A 24,822-nucleotide genomic window follows, 5' to 3' on the forward strand; every position below is an offset into this window, starting at 1 on the left:
TCAGGTTGTCCCACGGGGGGGCTCCCAGTTTTTTAATCCCCATTTTACAGATGAGCTAACTGCGGCACAGAGACGTTAAGTGCCCTTCCATATAATAATAATAATTCTGGTATTTGTTAAGCGCTTACTAGGTGCCAAGCACTGCTCTAAGCGCTGGGGGGAGATACAAGGTCAGCAGGTTGTCCCCCGCGGGGCTCCCAGTCTTCATTTGACAGATGAGGGAACTGAGGCCCAGAGAAGTGAAGTGACTCGCCCAAAGTCACACAGCAGAGAAGTGGTGGATCCGGGATTAGAAAAGAGGCCAGGCCTGGGAGTCGGAGGACCTAGGTTCTCTTCACGGCTCTGTCACATAATAATAATAATAATAATAATAATGACATTTATTAAGCACTTACTATGTGCAAAGCACTGTTCTAAGTGCTGGGGAGGTTACAAGGTGATAATAATAATGATGGCATTTGTTAAGCGCTTACTATGTGCAAAACACTGTTCTAAGCGCTGGGGAGGTTACAAGGTGATAATAATGATGGCATTTGTTAAGCGCTTACTATGTGCAAAGCACTGTTCTAAGCGCTGGGGAGGTTACAAGGTGATAATAATAATGATGGCATTTGTTAAGCGCTTACTATGTGTAAAGCACTGTTCTAAGCGTTGGAGAGGTCACAAGGTGATCAGGTTGTCCCACACGGGGCTCACAGTCTTCATCCCCATTTTACAGATGTGGTAACCATTGTTGTCTGCCTCCCCACTCTAATAATAATAATAATGGCATTTATTAAGCGCTTACTATGGCCAAGCACCGTTCTAAGCGCTGGGGAGGTTGCAAGGTGATCAGGTTGTCCCCCGGGGGGCTCACAGTCTTCATCCCCATTTTACAGATGAGGTAATTGAGGCCCAGAGAAGTGAAGCGACTTGCCCAGTCACCCAGCTGACAATTGGCAGAGCCGGGATTTGAACCCATGACCTCTGACTCCAAAGCCCAGACTCTTTCCACTGAGCCACGCACTTGTCTGCTGTGGGACGTTGGGGGAGCAACTTCACTTCTCTGACCCTCAGTTTCCTCCTCTATAAAATGGGGATGATGACTGTGAGCCCCACGGGGGACAGGGACCGACTCGATTGGCTTGTAATGATAATAATAGTGGCATTTATTAAGCACTTACTATGTGCAAAGCACCGTTCTAAGCGCTGGAGAGGTTACAAGGTGATCAGGTTGTCCCACGGGGGGCTCACAGTCTTCATCCCCATTTAATAGATGAGGGAACTGAGGCACAGAGAAGTGAAGTGACTCGCCCAAAGTCACCCAGCTGACAATGGGCAGAGGTGGGATTTGAACCCATGACCTCTGACTCCCAAGCCCGGGCTCTTTCCATTCATTCATTCATTCATTCAATCGTATTTATTGAGCGCTTACTGTGTGCAGAGCACTGTACTAAGCGCTTGGGAAGTCCAAGTTGGCAACAAATAGAGACGGTCCCTACCCAACAGCGGGCTCACAGTCTAGAAGGGGGAGACGGGCAAAAAACCCAAACATATTAACAAAATAAAATAAATAGAATAGTAAATATGTACAAGTAAAATAAATAGAGTAATAAATCTGTACAAACATATATACAGGTGCTGTGGGGAGGGGAAGGAGGGGGCTCAGTGTGGGAAGGCCTCCTGGAGGAGGTGAGCTTCCACTGAGCCACGCTGCTTGTAATAATAATAATAATGACATTTATTAAACACTTACGATGTGCAAAGCACTGTACTAAGCGCTGGGGAGGTTACAAGGTTGTTCCATGGTGGGGCTCACAGTCTTAATCCCCATTTTAGAGATGCGGTAACTGAGGCCCAGAGAAGTGAAGAGGTGAAGTGACTTCAATCAATCAAACGTATTTATTGAGCGCTTACTGTGTGCAGAGCACTGGACTAAGCGCTTGGGAAGTACATGTTGGTAACATCTAGAGACGGTCCCTACCCAACAGTGGGCTCACAGTCTAGAAGGGGGAGACAGGAAACAAAACCAAATATATTAACAAAATAAAATAAATAGAATAGAGATGTACAAATAAAATATAGCCCAAAGTCACCCAGCTGACAATTGGTGGAGCAGGGATTTGAACCCATGACCTCTGATTATGTTGCCAACTTGTACTTCCCAAGCGCTTAGTACGGTGCTCTGCATCATCATCAATCGTATTTATTGAGCGCTATGTGCAGAGCACTGTACTAAGCGCTTGGGAAGTACAAATTGGCAACATATAGAGACAGTCCCTACCCAACAGTGGGCTCACAGTCTAAAAGGGGGAGACAGAGAACAAAACCAAACATACTAACAAAATAAAATAAATAGGATGGATATGTAGAAGTAAAATAAATAAATAAATAGAGTAATAAATATGTACAAACACATATCCATATATCCAGGTGCTGTGGGGAAGGGAAGGAGGTAAGATGAGGGGGATGGAGAGGGGGACGAGGGGGAGAGGAAGGAAGGGGCTCCTCAGGTGGTATTGTAACCACCTCAGCGCTCAGTACGGTGTCTGGCTCATAGTAGGCGCTCAATAAATACAGTTGTTATTATTCCCACTCTTATTAATTGTTATAATTATTCCTCTGGCAGAGCGTCTGATTGGGCACGGTGTGTGTGGGGGCAAGCCTGACAAGACTACCTGTATATATGTATATATGTTTGTACATATTTATTACTCTCTTTATTTATTTATTTGTTTTACTTGTACATATCTATTCTATTGATTTTATTTTGTTAGTATGGTTGGTTTTGTTCTCTGTCTCCCCCTTTTAGACTGTGAGCCCACTGGTGGGTAGGGACTATCTCTATATGTTGCCAATTTGTACTTCCCAAGCGTTTAGTACAGTGCTCTGCACACAGTAAGCGCTCAATAAATACGATTGATGATGATGACTACATTTCCCATGATGCCCAGCGCGCGGCGCCTCCCACAATGCCTTTCGGCGAGGGAGAGTCGCCCACCCCCTTCCCACGTGCGGCGGGGGTGGTGGAGACTACGACTCCCAGCGGCCCTTGCGCGCGCGGCCGCTGGGAGACTACGGCCCCCAGCGGCCCTTGCGCGCGCGGCCGCCACGTGACTTCCGGCGGGGAGGGCGAAGCGAGGTCTGCGCGCATGCGCGCGCGCGGGGCTCGCTGGGAAGGCGTGGCTGGGTTAGCGGCGTCGGGCGGCGGCGGCTGAGGGGACCGGCCCCGCCCCGGACCCCCGGACCCCCCGACCCCCCGTCCGTCCGCCATGGAGGCCGTTCCCCGGATGCCCATGATCTGGCTGGACCTGAAGGAGGCCGGAGACTTCAGCTTCCAGCCGGCCGTGAAGAAGGTGAGAGGCCGCAACGCCCCCCTCCGCCATTCCCGGCCTCCCGCCCCCCCCCGGCCCGCAGGGGGCGCTCGCTCGCTCCTGCTCTCTCCCCCCCATCACCGCCCGCAGGGGGCGCTCGCTCACTCTCGCCCCCTCCCTCCCCAGCCCGCCAGGGGGCGCTCTCTCCCTCGCCCAGGGGGCTCCCGCCCTCATTCATTCATTCATACATTCATTCATTCAGTCGTTTTGAGCGCTTACTATGTGCAGAGCACTGAACATATTTATTACTCTATTTATTTTACCTGTACATACCTATTCTATTTATTTTATTTTGTTAGTATGTTTGTTTTTGTTCTCTGTCTCCCCCTTTTAGACTGTGAGCCCACTGTTGGGTAGGGACTGTCTCTAGATGTTGCCAATTTGTACTTCCCAAGCGCTTAGTACAGTGCTCTGCACATAGTAAGCGCTCAATAAATACGATTGATGATGATGATGATGATGGGAAGTACAAGTTGGCAACATATAGAGACGGTCCCTACCCAACAGTGGGCTCACAGTCATTCAGTCGTATTTATTGAGCACTTACTGTGTGCAGAGCACTGTACTAAGCGCTTGGGAAGTACAGGTTGGCCCTCCCCAGCCCGCAGGGGGCGCTCGCTCGCTCTTGCTCTCCCCCCCCCCCCCCACCCTCCATCACCGCCCGCAGGGGGAGCTCGCTCCCTCTCGCCCCCTCCCTCCCCGGCCCGCCAGGGGGCGTTCTCTCCCCTCTCCTTCCCCCAGGGAGCTCCCGCCCTCATTCATTCATTCATACATTCATTCATCCAATCGTATTGAGCATTTACTGTGTGCAGAGCACTGGACTAAGTGCTTGGGAAGTACAAGTTGGTAACATATAGAGGGAGTCCCTACCCAATAGTGGGCTCACAGGCATTCAGTCGTATTGAGCACTTACCGTGTGCAGAGCACTGGACTAAGCGCTTGGGAAGTACAAGTTGGCCCTCCCCAGCCCGCAGGGGGCGCTCGCTTCCTCCTGTTCTTCCCCCCGCCCCCCCATCACCTCCAGCAGGGGGCGCTCCCTCGCTCTTTCCCCCTTCCTCAGCAGCCCGCCAGGGGGCGCTCTCTCCCTCTCCTTCCCCCAGGGGGCTCCCGCCCTCATTCATTCATTCATACATTCATTCATTCAATCGTATTGAGCGCTTACTGTGTGCAGAGCACTGGACTAAGCGTTTGGGAAGTACAAGTTGGCAACATATAGAGACGGTCCCTACCCAACAGTGGGCACACAGTCATTCAATCGTATTGAGCGCTTACTGTGTGCAGAGCACTGGACTAAGCGCTTGGGAAGGACAAGTTGGCCCTCCCCAGCCCGCAGGGGGCGCTCGCTCGCTCCTGTTCTTCCCCCCCCGCCCCCCCCCCCCCATCACCTCCAGCAGGGGGCACTCCCTCGCTCTTTCCCCCCTTCCTCAGCAGCCCGCCAGGGGGAGCTCTCTCCCTCTCCTTCCCCCAGGGGGCTCTGTCTCTTTCTCCTTCCCTCAGGGGTCTCCCTCTTCCCTCAGGGGTTTCCCTCCCTCTCCATCCCTCCGGGGTCTCTCTCTCTCCCCCTCTCCTTCCCTCAGGGGTCTCTCTCTCCTTATTTCAGGGGTCTCTCTCTCTCTCTCTCTCTCTCTCTCTCTCTCTCTCTCTCTCTCTCTCTCTCTCTCTCTCTCTCTCTCTCTCTCTCCCCCCCCCCTCTCCCTCAGTCATCCCCCAGGGGTCCCCCTCATCATCCCTTCAGCAGTCTCTTTATCTTTCCCTCAGGGGTCTCTCCCTCCTTCCCTCAGGGGTCTGTCTGTCTGTCTCTCTCTCTCCCTCTCCCTCCCTCCCTCCCTCCCTCCCTCCCTCTCCCCCTCACCAGCCCCCAGGGGTCCCCCACCCTCATCATCCCCTAAGGGTCTCCCTCTTCCCTCAGGGGTCTCTCTCCCTCACCAGCCCTCAGGGGTCTCTCTCTCTCTCTCTCCCTCTCCTCCCCTCAGGGGTCTCTCTGTCCTTACTCCAGGGGTCTGTCCTTCCCTCAAGGGTCTCTCTCTCTCTTTCCCTCTCCTTCCCTCAGGGGTCTCCCTGCTTCTCCTTCCCTCAGGGGTCCCCCTCATCATCCCCTAAGGGTCTCTCTCTTTCTCCTTCCCTCAGGGGTCTCCCTCCCTCTCCTTCCCTCAGGGGTCTCTCTCTCCCTCACCAGCCCTCAGGGGTCTCTCTCTCTCTCTCTTCCTCTCCTCCCCTCGGGGGTCTCTCTCCCTCTCCTTCCCTTAGGGGTCTCTCTCTCTCTCCCTCTCCTTTCCTCAGGGGTCTCTCTGTCCTTACTCCAGGGATCTCTCCTTCCCTCAGGGGTCTCTCTGTCCTTACTCCAGAGGTCTCTCCTTCCCTCAGGGGTCTCTGTCTCTCCCTCTCCTTCCCTCAGGGGTCTCCCTGCTTCTCCTTCCCTCAGGGGTCCCCCTCATCATCCCCTAAGGGTCTCTCTCTTTCTCCTTCCCTCCGGGGTCTCCCTCTTCTCTCAGGGGTCTCCCTCCCTCTCCTTCCCTCAGAGGTGTCTCTCTCTCCATCTCCTTCCCTCAAGGGTCTCCCTCCATCTCCTTCCCTCAGGGGTCTCTCTCCCTCACCAGCCCCCAGGGATCTCTCTCCCTCATCATCCCCTAAGGGTCTCCCTCTCTTTCCTTCAGGGGTCTTCCTCCCTCTCCTTCCCCCGGGGGTCTCTCCCTCACCAGCCCTCAGGGATCTCTCTCCCTGTCCTTCCCTCAGAGGTCTGTCCCTCACCAGCCCTCAGGGGTCTTTCTTTTTCCCCTCCCGAGGGGTCTCCCCACTTCCCTCTCCTCCCCACCCTCCCCTGGGCAGTGGCGGCTTCCTGTTCTAATGGCCACCCACCCCCCAGCCACGCTAGCCCTGGGCCAGGCCCACTTGCAGCCCCCCCACCCCCAGCTCTTCAATCAGTCAATCAATCAATCATATTTATTGAGCGCTTACTGTGTGCAGAGCACTGTACTAAGCGCTTGGGAAGTCCAAGTTGGCAACATATAGAGACAGTCCCTACCCAACAGTGGGCTCACAGCCCCCCCGGCATCCCACCCCCTGCCCCTCTGACCTCTGACCCCCACCCCAGGGCTGCCCTTCCTCACCACTCCCATGCCCCTGGACGTTGTACTTCCCAAGCGCTTAGTACAGTGCTCTGCACAAAGTAAGCACTCAATAAATACGACTGAATGAATTTGTGCAAATCACAACCTCACCCTAGCCGCCACCCGCTCCCCCGGGGGTGGGGGGGGGGGCACTTGGGTTCTCAGTTAATCATATTTATCGAGCACCTACTGTGAGCAGAGCACTGTAGTAAGCGCTTGGGAGAGGACACTAGAACAATAAACAGACACATTCCCCGCCCACCATGAGCTTATAGTCCACAGTGTCTGGCACATAGTGCTTAACAAATGCAGTAATTATTAATTATCACAGTTTCCATTTCTGGATGATGCGTCTCCTGAAGGTTATATGCACTCCTGTTCAGAGGCAGGGGGATGCAGTATATGACCCCCTTAAAGCCCCTTCCACTCCAAAGAGGCTCGATTCTAATAATAACAATAATAATTATTGCATTGGGTAAGCGCTTACTATGTGCCAGGCACTGTACTAAGCGTTTCTCTACATTCCACCCCCCCAGCACCCCGCTTATCCAACCCCCCAACCCTCCCCGAATTCCTCCATCTCCTGATCAGATACTCATGCACTTCACTCTCCTCTGCCATTCCTTCCGTACCTGCTGTCCATCAGAACAGTGCTCAGCGCTTAGAACAGTGCTTAGCACATAGTAAGCGCTTTATAAATGCCATTATTACTATTATTATTATGCCCTCCCCCAAAGTAAATCACTGTCAGATACTATTGCGTGGCTCAGGTCTGCCGAGAACTGAGGTATTGAGACCCTTGGGAACTATCACATGTGCCTCAGTTACCTCATCTGTAAAATGGGGATTAAGACTGTGAGCCCCCCGTGGGACGGCCTGATCACCTTGTAACCTCCCCAGCGCTTAGAACAGTGCTCTATAAGCGCTTAATAAATGCTATTATTATTATTATTATTGTCACAGGAATCAAAATGTTGGTGGGTGTCTCTCTCCTGACTGCTTTGGTCATGTTGCTATATGTTGATATATGTTGCCAATTTGTACTTCCCAAGCGCTTAGTACAGTGCTTTGCACATAGTAAGCGCTCAATAAATACGATTGATGATGATGATGATATCCAGGAAAGCAACCTGTTCATCGATAATGTTTATCGAGTAGTAGCTGCAGAGCACTCGACTAAGCGCTTAGGAGAAGCAGTCAATCCGCCGTATTTATTGAGCGCATACTATGTGCAGAACACAGAAATAATAATAATTGTGGCATTAAGTGTTTACTGTGTGGCAGAAATAGTCACAATTGTGGTATTTGTTAAGTGTTGACCGTGTGCCAGGCACTGTACTAAGCGCCGGGGTGGACACAAGCAAATCGAGTTGGACGCAATTCCTGTCCCACGTGGGGCTTGCAGTCTCAATCCTCATTTTACAGATGAGGGAACTGAGGCACAGAGAAGTCACGTGACTTGTCTGCTTGTTCTCACCTGTCTCCTTGGTCTGTTTTGCTGCCTACCCCTCCTAGGCCGTGAGCCCGTTGTGTAGACCATCTCTATCTGTTGCCGAATTGTACTTTTCAAGCGCCTAGTACAGTGCCGCGCACACAGTAAAGCGCTCAATAAATACGATCGGATGAATGAGTGAATAGCTTGCCTGACTCCTACGTGCAAAGCACTGTTGAATGAGAGAGACGAGTTAAACCCCGGGCTTGCGAGACAGGGACGGTGGAGATGCTGTCTCGAGTGATGGGAAAGTCTTGGGGAGGGCAGGGCTCGGCTGGGAATCTGAGGCGCTCTGTTTTGGACGCCTTATACGCGGGAGGCGTCCGCAGGACAGCCAAGTAGGGATGCAAAGAGCCGGGGTGGCTAATTCCCTCTAGACCGAAAACTCGTTTTGGGCAGGGAACGTGTCTGTTAATTGATATAACAATTAACAATTTTAGACTGTGAGCCCACTGTTGGGTAGGGACTGTCTCTTTATGTTGCCAATTTGTACTTCCCAAGCGCTTAGTACAGTGCTCTGCACATAGTAAGCGCTCAATAAATACGATTGATGATGATGATGATGATGATACATTGTCCTCTCCCAAGCGCTTAGTACAGTGCCCTGCACGTAGCCCGCTGTTGGGTAGGGACCGTCTCTATATGTTGCCGATTTGTACTTCCCAGTACACAGTAAGCGCTTAATAAATACGATTCAGTGAATAGTAAGAGCTCAGTAAGTACGACTGAATGAACGAATCAATGAATGAGATTGGCCTCCGTCCCTGTCCTACATGGGGTTCACAGTCTGAGGAGGGACAGGTTTTTAATCGCAGTTTAACGAGCGAGGAAGCTGAGGCACAAAGAAGTTATATGACTGTGGACATCTCTTTAAATTATATATTATAAATTACTTATTTATAATTATACAAGGTGGGGGGGGCGCGGTCTGTCTCCCCCTCTAGACGGTAAGCTCATTATGGTCAGGGATTGTGCCTGCTAATTCCGTTACGTTGTACTCTCCGAAGCGCTTAGTAAAGGGCTCGGCACATAGTAAGCGCTTAACATATACGACTGATTGAGCGCCTGATGAACTCAAGGTCACAAAACAGGGAAGTGGGAGAGGCGTCACTAGAACCCAGTTCTCTCGACTTCCAGTCCGGCACTTTTTCCACTAGGCCGCTTCTCTGTTCTTCTGAATACATAAAAGCCAGTACGAGCGCGTTGTACAGTAATTGCCCAATAAATACTGTTGATGATGATGAGCGCTGGGGTGGGGAGCAGGTGGACTGAGTACCTAAGCGCTTAGGGAGTGAGGAATCAAGGACCTGCGTGATAGAGTCCCTTCTAGACTGTGAGCCCGCTGTTGGGTAGGGACCGTCTCTATATGTTGCCAACTTGGACTTCCCAAGCGCTTAGTACAGTGCTCTGCACACAGTAAGCGCTTAATAAATACGGTTGATAGAGTTGAGAGAGAAATAGGGTAGGAAGAGGAGAGAGGAAAGGCCTCCTGGAGATAAATGGGGTGTGATTTTAGTTGGGCTCGGAAGATGGGGACAGTAGTGGTCCGTCAGATATGACGGGGAAGGCACAAGAAAAAGATAAAAAGAGAGAAAGAAAGAAACAGAGAGAGAAAGAGAGAGAGAGAAATAAAGAGAAAGAAAAAGAGAGAAAGGAAGAAAGAGGGAAAGAGAAAGAATGAAAGAAAGAGAGAGAGAAAAAGAGAGAGAAAGAAAGAGAAGGAAAGAAAGAAAAGAGAAAGAAAGAAACAGAGAAGGAAAGAAAGGAAAAGAGAAAGAAAGAAACAGGAGAGAAAGAGGGAAAGAAAGAAAGAGGGGAAGGAAGAAAGAGAAAGAAAAAGAGAGAAAGAAACAAAGACCAGTGAGAAGGTTTGACATTAGAGGAACAAGGAAAACTAGGGTAGAGATAGAGAGCTGATAAATGACCTTAAAGCAATTCAGGGATCAGAATAATAATATCATAATATTATACCATATGTTATATGTCAGAATATATGTATTGTAAATGCTTACCATGTCCCAGGCACTGTTCTTAGCACTGGGGGAGATACAAGGTAATCGGGTTGGACCCAGTCCCTGTCCCACGTGGGGCTCACAGTCTCCATCCCCATTTTACAGATGGGGGAACTGAGGCCCAGAGAAGTGAAGTGACTTGCCCAGGGTCACCCAGCAGACAAGTGGCAGAGCTGGAATTAGAACCCATGACCTTCTGCCTCCCAAGCCCAGGCTCTAGCCACAAGGACATGCCTCATCCCCCCTCTAAGAGGAAGGGAGAGTAGACAACTTCTCTCCATTTTGCAAACCGGGGAAGTGAGGCCCAGAGAGGTTCGGCTACTTTCCCAAGGTCCCACAGCAGGGAGTCGGGTCTGCGGACTCCCAAGCCCCGCATCCTTTGAGCCGGGCAACGCCGGGGGCTCAGGGTATCCCCGGTCGTTTGAGGGCTAGTCAGTCAGTGGTATTTATTGAGCGCTGACTCCGTCCTAAGGGCTTGGGAGAGTACACTACAACAGAGACAGCAGACAGGGTCACTGCCCGGCCAGCTCTCAACGGCCTGGCAACCAAGCCCCTCCCCGGCCGTGCCCCGTGCGGTGATGCCAGGGCAGAAGACGTCGCCTTCGACCTCTCCCCGCGTCACCCAAACGCACAAACACGGGAGGGGTATGGCCCAGCAACAACGCGGAGTGGGGACAGAGGATCGCGGAGCAAGCGGCACAAAGGCAGGATGCGGGCCCGGCCAGGACGAAGCTCACCAATGTGGGGTTTGGTAAGCGCTTAGTACAGTGCTCTGCACATAGTAAGCGCTCAGTAAATACGATTGATGATGGCACTGCCCGGATTTTGAGGGGAAAAGTCCCTCCAGCCGCCCTTTAAGAAGTCCCGGTTCTCTGGCGACGTCATCGCCACCGATTGGCCCTGGGGACCATTGGAGGGATGGGAGGGAGCCGGTTGCTAGGCAACCGGGGGATGGCATCCCCCAGCAGTACCAGACAGCTGAAGAGGAGTCTCCCACCCTCCCGGGGGTCCTCTGGGGGCGGCCGGACTGAGCGCCCACAGCCGGCCCGCTTTCTAATCTAATCCCGGCCGCGCCGCTTGTCTGCTGCGCGACTGTGGGAAAGGCACTTCGCTTTTCCGTGCCAGTTACCGCATCCAGAAAATGGGGATTGGGACTGAGTCCTGTGTCCTATCCATTCATTCATTCATTCGATCGCATTTATTGAGCACTTACTGTGTGCAGAGCACTGTGCGAAGTGCTTGGGAAGTACAAGTTGGCAACATTTAGAGACGGTCCCTACCCAGCAGCGGGCTCACAGTCTAGAAGCCCGATTACCTCGTATTCATTCATTCATTCATTCGTATTTATTGAGCGCTTACTGTGTGCAGAGCACTGTACTAAACGCTTGGGAAGTACAAGTCGGCAACATAGACGGTCCCTACCCAACAGCGGGCTCACAGTCTAGAAGCCCGATTACCTCATATTCATTCATTCATTCATTCGTATTTATTGAGCGCTTACTGTGTGCAGAGCACTGTACTAAGCGCTTGGGAAGTACAAGTCGGCAACATAGACGGCCCCTACCCAACAGCGGGCTCACAGTCTAGAAGGGGGAGACAGAGAACAAAACAAAACATATTAACAAAATGAAATAAATAGAATAGTAAATATTCATTCATTCATTCATTCAATCGTATTTATTGAGCGCTTACTGTGTGCAGAGCACTGGACTAAGCGCTTGGGAAGTACACGTTGGCAACATAGAGAGACGGTCCCTACCGAACAGCAGGCTCACAGTCTAGAAGGGGGAGACAGAGAACAAAACATATTAAGAAAATAAAATAAATAGAATAGTAAATATTCATTCATTCAATCGTATTTATTGAGCCCTTACTGTGTGCAGAGCACTTTACGAAGCGCTTGGGAAGTACAAGTTGGCAACATTTAGAGACGGCCCCTACCCAACAGCGGGCTTACAGTCGAGAAGTCCGATTACCTCGTATGTATCCTAGTGCTTAGTACAGTGCCTGGCACGTAGTAAGCGTTTGACAAGTACCATAAAAAAAGGACGCAGGCAGTGATGTCCCGATTCTGCCCAGCTCACTGTGTGACCGCCGGTCCCCTCCCCTCTGTCCGGCGATCGTTTCCCCGGGAACTCTTGGATGGGAGCGGTGCACGGCCGGAAAGGGAATCCTGTCTCCACTCGGCCTGGCGGGGCCGAGGACGACGGCCTCACGCTCCATCATCATCATCAGTTGTATTTATTGAGCGCTTACTGTGTGCAGAGCACTGTACTAAGCACTTGAGCTCCAGTTCGAGCAGATCCAGCCGACGGGCTCCCTCCCCTCCGGAGGGACTCCCAGGGTGGCACCGTGGATCCCAGGATTCCCGGCGTCAGGGGCGGGATTTGGGGGCTGGGCGCATCGGGAACCCGTCCCTCTTCCCATCTCCCCTCAGTTTGTCCTGAAGAATTACGGTGAGAACCCGGAGACGTACAACGAGGAGCTGAAGAAACTGGAGCTGCTCCGACAGGTAGGGACGGACGTCAGTGCCCGGGCAGGTGCGGCCTTGAAACCCTCCACCCCGCTGTGGTGAGCTTCTTCAAGAGGGCGTCGTCCAGGCCACAGACAGAGAGAGACCCTCCCTCTTTCTCCCTTTCTACGCAATTATGGTAGAAAATTCCTGCCGCGTGCACAGCTTAGTGCCCAGGCTGGGGGCCCCTTGGGAGAATAATGGGGAGAGGGGCTGGCGGAGGGTGAGACCCTGAAAACAGAAAGACCAGGGCCTCGTCGGGGAGGAGTTTCAGACTCCGCGCCCCTCAGTCCGACAGCCCCAGGAGTCGCAGCCATGGCTTTCTCAACGTCCTAAATCAATCAATCAGTCATATTTATTGAGGCCACGGAGGCTCCGTGCTGCCTTCCCAGGCTGGAGCGGGGCCCGACGGGAAGTCCCGGGGCAGGAGGGGCCGGCCGGCTTCTCGCCCAGCGACCTGGAGGTCGAGGTTCGGGTGGGGACAGCCCCAGCGGCCTCCGTGGACCCCCGTGGAAGTCCTGACGGGACCATGGCCTTCCCTGGACATCGGGGGAGGCCCCGTGGACCCCGCCTTCTCGAGTGAAGGAAGAAGGGACGTGCGGGGGCACCCCCAGGCAGCCCCTTCCTGGCCCCTGGGTGTGCCAGCGTGGCTCCGGCTGACCCGGGGCCTCTCCGTCGTCCCCGTCCCCCTTCCCAGAGCGCGGTGAACGTCCCCCGGGACTTTGAGGGCTGCAGCGTCCTGCGGAAATACCTGGGCCAGCTCCATTACCTGCAGAGCCGCATCCCCATGGGCCTGGAGAACGAGGCGGCGGTCCCGGTCACGTGGTGAGCCCCCGTCCTCCTTCCCCCGGCTTCCGACTCGGGCCCCTCTCCCAGCCGCCCTCCGGGGTCAAGCGAGGAGGAGCGTGGGCGGGGGGCACCCGGGGGCACCCCAGGGTGGCGGACGCCGGGGTGACCGGGGCTGCTTCGTTGGCAGGACGGAGATCTTCTCGGGCAAGTCCGTGACCCACGAGGACATCAAGTATGAGCAGGCCTGCATCCTCTACAACCTCGGTAAGACCCCCCTCCCTCCCTCCCTCCCTCGCCCCCCGTCCTGATGCGACCCGCAGCGATGGATAGGCGACCCCCAGCGTGGCCCCCTCCATTTGGGGTTTGTGGTGGGCTCACATCCAGGGCATCCCCGCCCCAGGGCCAGACCTGCTCTCTCTGGCTCCCGTCCTCACTGGAGCCTTTCCGGGCGGCCCACCGTCCGGGGAAGCCGGGGTGCCGGCTCAAAGTAAGCGCCTAACAGATACCGTCGTTATTATTGAACTTGGCCCGGGCCCCGGCATTGATTTTTTTCCCCCTGCTCCCGGGCCCCTGCCCCCCGAGTCTTGGCCTGCCCTTCCCCGGGGACAGAGGGAAGGCGGGATAAGAGAGCGTGGGGCCGTTGCTGCTCCGTCCCGGCGCTGACCTCCTCCTCCCGTCCATCTGTCTCCCTCAGGCGCGCTGCACTCCATGTTGGGAGCCATGGACAAGAGGGTTTCAGAGGAGGTGAGGGGGATCTGGGCCGGCCCCCGCCCGGGGACGGGGGTGTCGGCGAGGGGACCCTCCTCCCTGCCCCGCTCACCCGCCTTTCTTCCTCCTCCTCTTCCTCCCCCTCTCCGCCGGCCACAGGGGATGAAGGTGTCCTGCACCCATTTCCAGTGCGCGGCGGGCGCCTTCACCTACCTACGGGAGCACTTCCCCATCTCCTACAGCGTGGACATGAGTCACCAGATCCTCAACCTCAACGTGAACCTCATGCTGGTGAGGGGGCGGGGGCCGCGGGTGGGCCGAAGAGACCCCCGGGGGGCCGGCCGTCCTATGGCACGCGTCCTCGCCCTCCCTCTCTCCCTCTGCCACCCAGGGTCAGGCCCAGGAGTGTCTCTTGGAGAAGTCAATGCTGGACAATAGGAAGAGCTTCCTCGTGGCCCGCATCAGCGCCCAGGTGAGGGGCAGGGAGCGGGCCAAGGTGCCTCTCGTTCCCGGCAGCCGGAATGGTCAGCGAGGCCCCGGCCCCGTCCTCCCTCCGGGAAGAGGAGAAGGGATGCGGTGGTTTTGGGGAGGGGCCCGTGGCCGCTTCCCACCGGACTCCGACCCCGTCTCCTCTCCCCAGGTGGTCGACTACTACAAGGAGGCCTGCCGGGCTCTGGAGAGCTCCGAGACGGCCTCCCTGCTCGGCAAGATCCAGAAGGACTGGAAGAAGCTAGTGCAGATGAAGATCTATTACTTCGCCGCGGTGGCTCACGTGAGCGGGCGGGACGGGGGGGGCTCGGGGCGGGCGGGGGTCCGGAGGGGGCGGGCGCTGAGGCTCGGCCCGCTCTCTCGCAGCTGCACATGGGGAAGCAGGCCGAGGAGCAGCAGAAGTTTGGAGAGAGGGTGAGTGCTGGGCGACCCCTCGGGCGCTCCGCAGCCGGGGACTGAGCACCCGCCGTGGGCAGGACGCCACCCGGGACGCGTGGGACATACGCTAGAGCCGGCAGGCGGGTTCCCCGGCCCACCGCCTCCTCGGGTCGGCCGGACGCGGCTCGCGGCGTCGCCGGACCTCCCGTGACCGGATCGTATCCCGGCTCCCGCAGGTCGTCTACTTCCAGAGCGCCCTGGACAAGCTCAACGAAGCCATCAAGATGGCCAAGGTAAGGTCGCCCCGGGGCCGCCCCCTCGCCGGCCGACTCAGTCACTTGGCAGCGGTTGAGCGCTCAATAAATAGGACTGAGTGAATGAATTGTCTTTAGTGAGCGCTTACTGTAAGCAGAGCACCGTACTAAGCCCTTGGGAGAGGTCAATACACCAGACTGGTTTCCTTATCCACGAGATACGTACGTCTGGAGGGGAGGCGGGCGCTAAAATAAATTGCGGGCACGGACGTAAGGGTCGTGGGGCTGAGGGTGGGGTGGATGTGAAGTGCTCAGAGGGGACGGAGTCGAGGCCGGAGGGCTTCGTTGGGGAAAGCCTCTTGGAGGAGGTGGGATTTGAATAAGGCTTTGAAGTGCGGGGAGAGTAGGGGGTCCGTCCGCTACGACGGACCCTTGGGGACGGGGTCCTTTCCCGGAGCGGCGGAGGGTCGGGGGGAGAATCCCGGGGTTCTGGCGAACCGGGCCCGTGGTCAAGGGAGCCGGTGCCCGTCTTCCCTCGGTGCCCAGGGCCAGCCGGAGACCGTGCAGGACGCCCTTCGCTTCACCATGGACATCATCGGAGGGAAGTGAGTGGAGTCCTCTGCCCGGGTCGGTTTGGCGGGCGGGGGACAGGGCGGGGGGTCCGTGGTCGGTCCCCTTCCCCTCGCGGTCCCTGGGTGGCTATCGCCGCCCCTCCTCTGCCCAGGAGCCACCCTAGTGTCTTCTCCCAGGTTCAACTCGGCCAAGAAGGATAACGACTTCATCTACCACGAGGCCGTCCCCCCTCTGGACACGCTGCAGCCCGTGAAAGGTGACCGGGGTGGGGGTCACTCTCCCCCTCCGCCCGGTCCGGGGCATGGTCCCAGGTGTGGTGGGGGTGAGCCCCCGGGGGTCCATCACCCCCTCCCTCTCCCGCCTCTCCAGGGGCCCCGCTGGTGAAGCCCCTCCCCGTGAACCCCACCGACCCCGCGGTCACCGGCCCCGACATCTTCGCCAAGCTGGTGCCGATGGCCGCCCACGAGGCCTCGTCGCTGTACAGGTGCGCCCCGCCACCTCCGACGGTGACTTACGGGCTCCCGGGGGGACACAGGCGGGCCGGACAGAGGGATCCGTCCCCGCTGACCTCCCACCCTCCCTCCGCCCGTCCCCCCCCCAGCGAGGAGAAAGCCAAGCTGTTGCGGGAGGTGATGGCCAAGATTGATGCCAAGAACGAGGTGTTGGAGTAAGTGGGGCGGGCATGCGGGGCAACGGGGGCTTTCTAATCTTCCCAAGCGCTCTGTCCCCCCCACCCCGGGAGGCGAGGGGAGCCGGGCGGGCCCGGTGATGGGGCCGTCTCCTCCCGCCCAGCCAGTTCATGGACTCCCTGCAACTGGACCCCGACACGGTAGACGACCTGGAGCTCTACAACCAGATCCCGCCCCTGCTCATGGAGAAGTGTGCCGCCCTCAGCGTCCGGCCCGACACCGTCAAGAACCTCGTCCAGTCCATGCAGGGTGGGTGACGGGCACGGGGGGGCGCGGGGGGCCTGGCCGGGCGGCCGTGCCCACTCCCCCGTCCGCATCCGCAGAGCTGTCGGGCGTGTACACGGACGTGGAGGCCTCCCTGAAAGACATCAAGGCCCTGCTGGAGGGGGCCGAGCCCCCGGAGCCCAAGGGGCAGGAGGCGGCGGCGGCGGCGGCGGCGGGGGGCCGGCCCTCGCCCGAGCTGGCGGAGGTGAGGCGCGAGTGGTCCAAGTACACGGAGGTGCACGAGAAGGCCTCGTTCACCAACAGCGAGCTGCACCGCGCCATGAACCTGCACGTCGGCAACCTGCGCCTGCTGAGCGGGCCCCTGGACCAGGTGCGGGCCGCCCTGCCCGCCCCGGCCCTGGGCCCGGAGGAGAAGGGCGTCCTGCAGAACCTGAAGCGGATACTGACCAAGGCCCGGGAGATGCGGGAGCAGCGGCAGGCCCTGGAGCGCCAGCTGCGGGACCAGATCCAGAAGGACGACCTCACCACCGCGCTGGTCACCGCCGACCGCTCCGAGATGCAGGTGGGCCGCGCGCCCCTGAGAAGCAGCCGTGGCTCGGCGGCAATCAATCAATCAATCAATCAATCAGTCGTATTTATCGAGCGCTTACTGTGTGCAGAGCACTGGACTGAGCGCTTGGGAAGTCCAAGTTGGCAACACAGACGGTCCCTACGGGTCCCAATCCCGGCTCCGCCGCTTGTCGGCGAGTCATTTCACTTCTCTGGGCCTCAGTTCCCTCATCTAGGAAAGTGGGGATGAAGATCACCTTTGCAGTGCTTTGCACATAGTGAGCGCTTGACAAGTGCCGTCATTATTATTATTCTCCGTGACCTCATCTGTAAAATGAGTAAGATTGTAAGCCCCACGTGGGGCAAGCTGATCACCTTTGCAGTGCTTTGCACATAGTAAGAGCTTGACAAATACCGTCATTATTATTATTATTCTCTGTGACCTCATCTGTAAAATAAGGAGTAAGATTGTAAGCCCCACGTGGGGCAACCTGATCACCTTTGCAGTGCTTTGCACATAGTAAGCGCTTGACAAATACCGTCATTATTATTATTATTCTCCATGACCTCATCTGTAAAATAAGGAGTAAGATTGTAAGCCCCACGTGAGACAACCGATCACCTTTGCAGTGCTTTGCACATACCACTTGACAAATACCATCATTATTATTATTATTCTCCATGACCTCATCTGTAAAATAAGGAGTAAGATTGTAAGCCCCACGTGAGACAACCGATCACCTTTGCAGTGCTTTGCACATAGCGCTTGACAAATACCGTCATTATTATTATTATACTCCGTGACCTCATCTGTAAAATAAGGAGTAAGATTGTAAGCCCCACGTGAGACAACCGATCACCTTTGCAGTGCTTTGCACATAGTAAGCGCTTGACAAATACCGTCATTATTATTATTATTCTCCGTGACCTCATCTGTAAAATAAGGAGTAAGATTGTAAGCCCCACGTGAGACAACCGATCACCTTTGCAGTGCTTTGCACATAGTAAGCGCTTGACAAATACCATCATTATTATTATTATTCTCCGTGACCTCATCTGTAAAATAAGGAGTAAGATTGTAAGCCCCACATGAGACAACCGATCACCTTTGCAGTGCTTTGCACATAGTAAGCGCTTGACAAATACCGTCATTATTATTATTATTCTCCGTGACCTCATCTGTAAAATAAGGAGTAAGATTGTAAGCCCCACGTGAGACAACCGATCACCTTTGCAGTGCTTTGCACATAGTAAGCGCTTGACAAATACCATCATTATGATTATTATTATTATTCTCCGTGACCTCATCTGTAAAATAAGGAGTAAGATTGTAAGCCCCACGTGGGACAACCTGATCACCTTTGCAGTGCTTTGCACATAGTAAGCGCTTGACAAATACCGTCATTATTATTATTATTCTCCATGACCTCATCTGTAAAATAAGGAGTAAGATTGTAAGCCCCACGTGAGACAACCGATCACCTTTGCAGTGCTTTGCACATAGCACTTGACAAATACCGTCATTATTATTATTATTCTCCGTGACCCCATCTGTAAAATAAGGAGTAAGATTGTAAGTCCCACGTGAGACAACCGATCACCTTTGCAGGGCTTAGCACATAGCGCTTGACAAATACCGTCATTATTATTATTATTATTATTCTCTGTGACCTCATCTGTAAAATGGGGATGGAGACCGTGAGCCCCCCCATGGGACAACCTGATCACCTTGTATCCCCCCAGCACTTAGGACAGTGCTTTGCACATAGTAAGTGCTTGACAAATACCATCATTATTATTATTCTCTGTGACCTCATCTGTAAAATAAGGAGTAAGATTGTAAGCCCTACGTGAGACAACCGATCACCTTTGCAGTGCTTAGCACATAGCGCTTGACAAATACCGTCATTATTATTATTATTATTATTCTCTGTGACCTCATCTGTAAAATGGGGATGGAGACCGTGAGCCCCCCCATGGGACAACCTGATCACCTTGTATCCCCCCAGCACTTAGGACAGTGCTTTGCACATAGTAAGTGCTTGACAAATACCATCATTATTATTATTCTCTGTGACCTCATCTGTAAAATAAGGATTAAGATTGTAAGCCTCACGTGGGACAACCTGATCACCTTCGCATTACTTTGCACATAGTAAGCTATTGACAAATACCATTATTATTACTATGCTCCGTGATCTCATCTGTAAAATAGGGATTAAGATTGTAAGCCCCACTTGGGGCAACCTGATCATCTTTGCAGTGCTCTGCACATAGTAAGCGCTTCACAAACGCCATCATTATCATTATTATTATTCTTCTCTGTGACCTCATCTGTAAAATGGGGATGGAGACCGCGAGACCCCATGGGAAAACCTGATCGCCTTGTAACCTCCCCAGCGCTTAGAACAGTGCTTTGTATATAGTAAGCGCTTGACAAATACCATCATTATTATTATTATTCTCCGTGACCTCATCTGTCAAATGGGGATGGAGACCGCGAGCCCCCCATGGGAAAACCTGATGGCCTTGTAACCTCCCCAGCGCTTAGAACAGTGCTTTGTATATAGTAAGCGCTTGACAAATACCATCATTATTATTATTATTATTCTCCGTGACCTCATCTGTCAAATGGGGATGGAGACTGCGAGCCCCCCGTGGGAAAACCTGATCGCCTTGTAACCTCCCCAGCGCTTAGAACAGTGCTTTGTATATAGTAAGCGCTTGACAAATACCATTATTATTATTATTATTATTCTCTGTGACCTCATCTGTCAAATGGGGATGGAGACTGCGAGCCCCCCGTGGGAAAACCTGATGGCCTTGTAACCTCCCCAGTGCTTAGAATAGCGCTTTGCACATAGTAAGCGCTTGACAAATACCATCATTATTATTATTATTATTCTCTGTGACCTCATCTGTCAAATGGGGATGCAGACGGCGAGCCCCCCGTGGAACTGCCTGATCGCCCTGTAACCCCCCCAGCGCTTAGAACTGGCGCTTGGCACATAGTAAGCGCTTAATAAACGCCACCGCTATTCTCATCCCCCGCCGCAGAAGCTGTTCTCGGAGCAGCTGAAGAAGTACGACCAGCTGCGGGTGTACCTGGACCAGAACCTGGCGGCCCAGGAGAACGTGCTGGCCGCCCTGACGAAGGCCCACGTGCAGTTTGCCCCCGTGCGCCGCCTCCTAGCAGACCTCCGGACCAAGTGAGGGACGGGGGGAGCCCGGCCGGGGGGGCGCGGGGGGTCCCCCAGCCCGTCACCGTCACCTCCCCGCCCACCGGCCCACCCACCCGCAGGTGGGACTCCACGCTGCAGGCCCTGGTGGGCTCCTACGAGGCCTACGAAGACCTGATGAAGAAGTCGCAGGAGGGGAAGGACTTCTACGCCGACCTGGAGAGCAAGGTGGCCGCCCTCCTGGAGCGGGCCCGGGCGGCCCGCCAGCAGCAACTGGACAGGTGCGGCCCGCGCGGAGGGGCCCGGGGGGCGGGCGGGGGTCCCCGTCGGGCCCTGGGTGACGTGCCACCCCCCCCCCGCCTCCGCCCGAACAGGGAGCTGAAGAAGAAGGCACCCCCCCGGCCCACGGCCCCCAAACCCCAGCTGGCCCGGAAGGAGGACGGGGAAGAGGCGGGCGAGCTGGCGGACCTCCCCGCCGAGGTCCTGGCGGCCCGGCTGGCGGCCGCCTCCTTCCCCGGCGCGGCCCGGCCCCCCGAGGCCTTCCTGGGGGCCGGGGCGCGGGTCGGGGGCGCCCCCCTGCCCTTCCCGCCCGCCCACTTCCCGCCCCCGGGCCCCCTCTACGGCCCCATCCGGGCCCCGTTCCCGCCGCCGCTGCCGCCGGCGGCCCCCCAGCCCTCGGGGCTGCCGGCCCTGAGCCAGGTCCCCGCGCCCCTGGTGTACCCGGCGCCCGCCTTCGCCCGCGGGCCCGTGCCCCGCTCCTCCCCGCAGCACGGCCCCGAGGGCGGCGGGCGGCCGGCCGGCGGCCCGGCGGACGGCGTCCAGGCCCCCGGCTACGGGCCGGGCCCCGCCCGCCTCTGCTTCCCCGGCCCGGGGGCCCCCGCCTTCGCCCCCTACCCCTACCCTCCCCGGGCCCAGCCCCCCTTCGGCCCCGCGGGCTTCCCGGCGGCCGGGGAGCGGCCCCCTCCGGCCTACTCGGCGCCGCTGGCCTTCGCGCCCCGGGCCCCGCTCCCGCCCGCCTTCCCGGGCCGGGCGCCCGGCCCCCCGGCTCAGCAGGCCCCCTTCCCGTTCCCGGCCCAGCCGGGCGTCCTGGGGCAGCTGCCGCCCCCGCTGCGGGCCCAGCTCTACCCCCCGCCGGCCCGAGACCCCTCCGGCCTGGCCTTCCCCCACCCGGGCGCGGCCCCGGCCCCGCTGCCGGGGGGCCGGCCGGTCTCGCCCTCCCCGCCGGCCTTGCCCTTCTGCCCGGCCCCCCCGGCCCCCGGCGGCCCCGCTGCCCCGGCCGGGGCCCTCGCCCGGCCCGGCCCCCGCCCCGCCGGCGCCGCCGGCCGGGGCCGCCGACCTGCTGTCGTCCAGCCCCGAGAGCCAGCACGGGGGCTCCCAGCCCCCCGGGGGCGGCCAGCCCCTGCTGCAGCCCACCAAGGCGGACGCGGCCGAGGGCCAGCGGCCCCAGGCCCTGCGGCTCATCGAGCGCGACCCCTACGAGCGGCCCGAGCGGCTGCGGCGGCTCCGCCAGGAGCTGGAGGCCTTCCGGGGGGCGGTGGGGGCCGGCCCGCTGGACGGGGCCTGGCGGCGGCTGCAGGAGGCCCAGGAGCGGGACGCCCGCGGCCGCTCCATCGCCGTGGCCCGCTGCTACGCCCTGAAGAACCGGCACCAGGACGTCATGCCCTACGACGGCAACCGCGTGGTCCTGCGCTCGGGCAAGGACGACTACATCAACGCCAGCCGGCTGGACGGCCTCTCGCCCTACTGCCCCCCGCTCGTGGCCACCCAGGCCCCGCTGCCCGGCACCGCCGCCGACTTCTGGCTCATGGTCCACGAGCAGAAGGTGTCGGTGATCGTCATGCTCGTGGCCGACGCCGAGATGGAGAAGGTGAGGCGGGGCGGGGCGCGGCGGGCTTGGGATTCACGGGTCATGGGTTCCAGTCCCGGCTCCGCCAACTGTCAGCTGGGTGGCTTTGGGCCAGTCGCTTCACGTCTCTGGGCCTCAGTTCCCTCGTCTGGAAAATGGGGATTAAGACTTTGAGCCCCCCGATCCCCTTGTATCCTCCCCAGTGCTTAGAACAATGCTTGGCACGTAGCGCTAACAAATGCCATTTATTATTATTATTATTATTATTATCATTCTGTGGGCCTCAGTTCCCTCATCTGGAAAATGAGGATTAAGACTGAGAGCCCCCCTGATCACCATGTATTCTCCCCAGTGCTTAGAACAATGCTTGGCACATAGCGCTAACAAATGCCATTTTTATTATTGTTATTACTCTCTGGGCCTCAGTTCCCTCATCTGGAAACTGGGGATTAAAACTGTGAGCCCCACATGGGACAACCCAATCACCTTGTGTCCTCCCTAGTGCTTAGAGCATAGTAAGCACCTAACAAATGCTGTTATTATTATTATTATTATTATTAATTCACTGGGCCTCACTTCCCTCATCTGGAAACTGGGGATGAAGACAGTGAGCCCCACTGGGGACAACCTGATCACCTTGTATCTTCCCCAGTGCTTAGGACAGCGGTTGGTACATAGTAAGCGCCTAACAAGTACCATCGTTATTATTTTGTTATTATTGTTATTATTCTCTGGGCCTCAGTTCCCTCATCTGGAAACTGGGGATTAAGACTGTGAGCCCCACGTGGGACAACCCGATCACCTTGTATCCCCCCAGTGCTTAGAACAGTGCTTGGCACATAGTAAGCACCTAACATGCCACTGTTATTATTGTTATTATTCTCTGGGCCTCAGTTCCCTCATCTGTCAAATGGGAATGAAGACTGCGAGCCCCACGGGGGACAACCTCATCACCTTGTATCCTCCCCAGTGCTTAGAATGGTGCTTGTAAATGCCTAACAAGTACCATCATTATTATTCTTTGGACCTCAGTGGCCTTCATCTGTCAAATGGGGATGAAGGCTGTGAGCCCCACGTGGGACAACCTGATCACCCTGTATCCTCCCCAGCGCTTAGAACGGCGCTTGGCACATAGTAAGCGCTTAACAAACGCCATCATCATTATTATTGTTATTATTATGATGTCTCCGTCCGTCCATCCCGCAGCAAAAGGTGGCCCGCTACTTCCCCACGGAGCGGGGCCGGCCGATGGCGCAGGGCCCCCTGACCCTGGCGCTGAGCAGCGTGCGGACCACGGCCACCCACGTGGAGCGCGTCCTCAGCCTCCAGTTCCGCGACCAGAGCCTCAAGCGCTCCCTCGTCCACCTCCACTTCCCCACCTGGCCCGAGCTGTAGGTCGGCGGGCGAGGGGTGGGGGGCCGCGCCCCCGGGGAGGGAGGGCTCGGCCGGGGACGCCCACCGGCTCACCCCGCTGCCCCCCACCCTCCAGGGGCCTGCCCGACAGCCCCGAGGACCTGCTGAGCTTCATCCACGACGTCCACACCCACTATCTGCACCAGCGGCCCCTGCACACGCCCATCGTGGTGCACTGCAGGTATGGGGCGGGTGGGCGGATGGGGGCGGCGGGGCCGGGCCGCGGCGCCTCACCGCCACTCGCGCGTCCCCCCGACAGCTCCGGGGTGGGCCGCACGGGCGCCTTCGCCCTCCTGTACGCCGCCGTCCAGGAAGTGGAGGCCGGGAACGGCATCCCCGACCTGCCCCAGCTCGTCCGCCGCATGCGGCAGCAGCGCAAGCACATGCTGCAGGAGAAGGTCAGCGGCGGGCCGGGGCGTCTCGGCGGCGGGGCCCCGGGGGGCCGGGGGGAGCGGTCGCCCTGAGCCGGCCTCCGATCCCGCAGCTGCACCTCAAGTTCTGCTACGAGGCCGTGGTGAGACACGTGGAGCAGGTCCTGCAGCGCCACGGGCTGCCCCCGCCGCCGGGGAGCCGCCCGGCCTCCGCCGCCTCGCAGAAGGTGAGGCCGCGGGGAGGGGAGCGGGCGCGGGCCGGGGCCGGGCCCCCCTCACTCTCCCGTCCCCCGCAGCAGCCGTATCTGCCGCCGGACCTGGTGCTGGGCGGGGACGTGCCCATCAGCTCCATCCAGGCCACCATCGCCAAGCTGAGCATCCGGCCCGCGCCGGGCGGCGGGTCCGACCCCCCTCCGGCTCCGGAAGACCCCGCCCCGGCCCCCCCGGAGCCCGCCGGCCCCCCGTCGCCCCCGCCCCCGGAGCCGCCCGAGCCGGCGGAGGAGAGCCCGGCCCCCGCGGCCCCCGGCCCGGCCCCGCCGTCCTCGTCGCTGGAGCTCTTGGCCTCCCTGACGCCGGAGGCCTTCTCCCTGGACGGCTCCGCGCGCGGGAAGCAGCGCATGAGCAAGCACAGCTTCCTGCAGGCCCCCAACGGGCAGGGCCTGCGAGGGGCCCGCCCCGCCGACGACCCCCTGAGCCTGCTGGACCCCCTCTGGAGCCTCAACAAGACGTGAGTCGGCGCGGGTCCTCCTCCTCTCCCTCTCCCCTGGGACCTGACTTTTTCCAGTCCTTTGCTAGGAAAATAAAAACCCTTCCGTACGCAAACCGCGCCGTCGGCGTCCCGCGCGCACCCGTCCGCCGGGGACCGGAGTCCGCGAAGGAAAGG

At 57.4% G+C, this 24,822-nt stretch overlaps 1 protein-coding gene across 1 annotated transcript; it reads left to right on the forward strand.

Moving 5' to 3' along the window:
• The first annotated feature begins 3,247 nt into the window (after positions 1-3,247).
• PTPN23 (protein tyrosine phosphatase non-receptor type 23) lies at positions 3,248-24,793 on the forward strand. The gene is made up of 25 exons (XM_038755451.1): positions 3,248-3,335; positions 12,402-12,476; positions 13,174-13,301; positions 13,453-13,529; positions 13,960-14,009; positions 14,133-14,264; positions 14,365-14,445; positions 14,614-14,745; positions 14,829-14,876; positions 15,077-15,133; positions 15,641-15,699; positions 15,844-15,923; positions 16,037-16,151; positions 16,269-16,334; positions 16,460-16,605; positions 16,680-17,143; positions 20,188-20,339; positions 20,432-20,590; positions 20,684-21,601; positions 21,660-22,176; positions 23,362-23,546; positions 23,645-23,749; positions 23,828-23,966; positions 24,053-24,166; positions 24,239-24,793. Exons 1-25 carry the CDS (start codon positions 3,252-3,254, stop codon positions 24,668-24,670), a joined length of 4,515 nt encoding a protein of 1,504 aa, XP_038611379.1. The 5' UTR covers positions 3,248-3,251; the 3' UTR covers positions 24,671-24,793.
• The last annotated feature ends 29 nt before the right edge of the window (positions 24,794-24,822 follow it).

The sequence above is a fragment of the Tachyglossus aculeatus genome, chromosome 13 (genome assembly GCF_015852505.1).
Source record: "Tachyglossus aculeatus isolate mTacAcu1 chromosome 13, mTacAcu1.pri, whole genome shotgun sequence".
Lineage (NCBI taxonomy): Eukaryota > Metazoa > Chordata > Mammalia > Monotremata > Tachyglossidae > Tachyglossus > Tachyglossus aculeatus.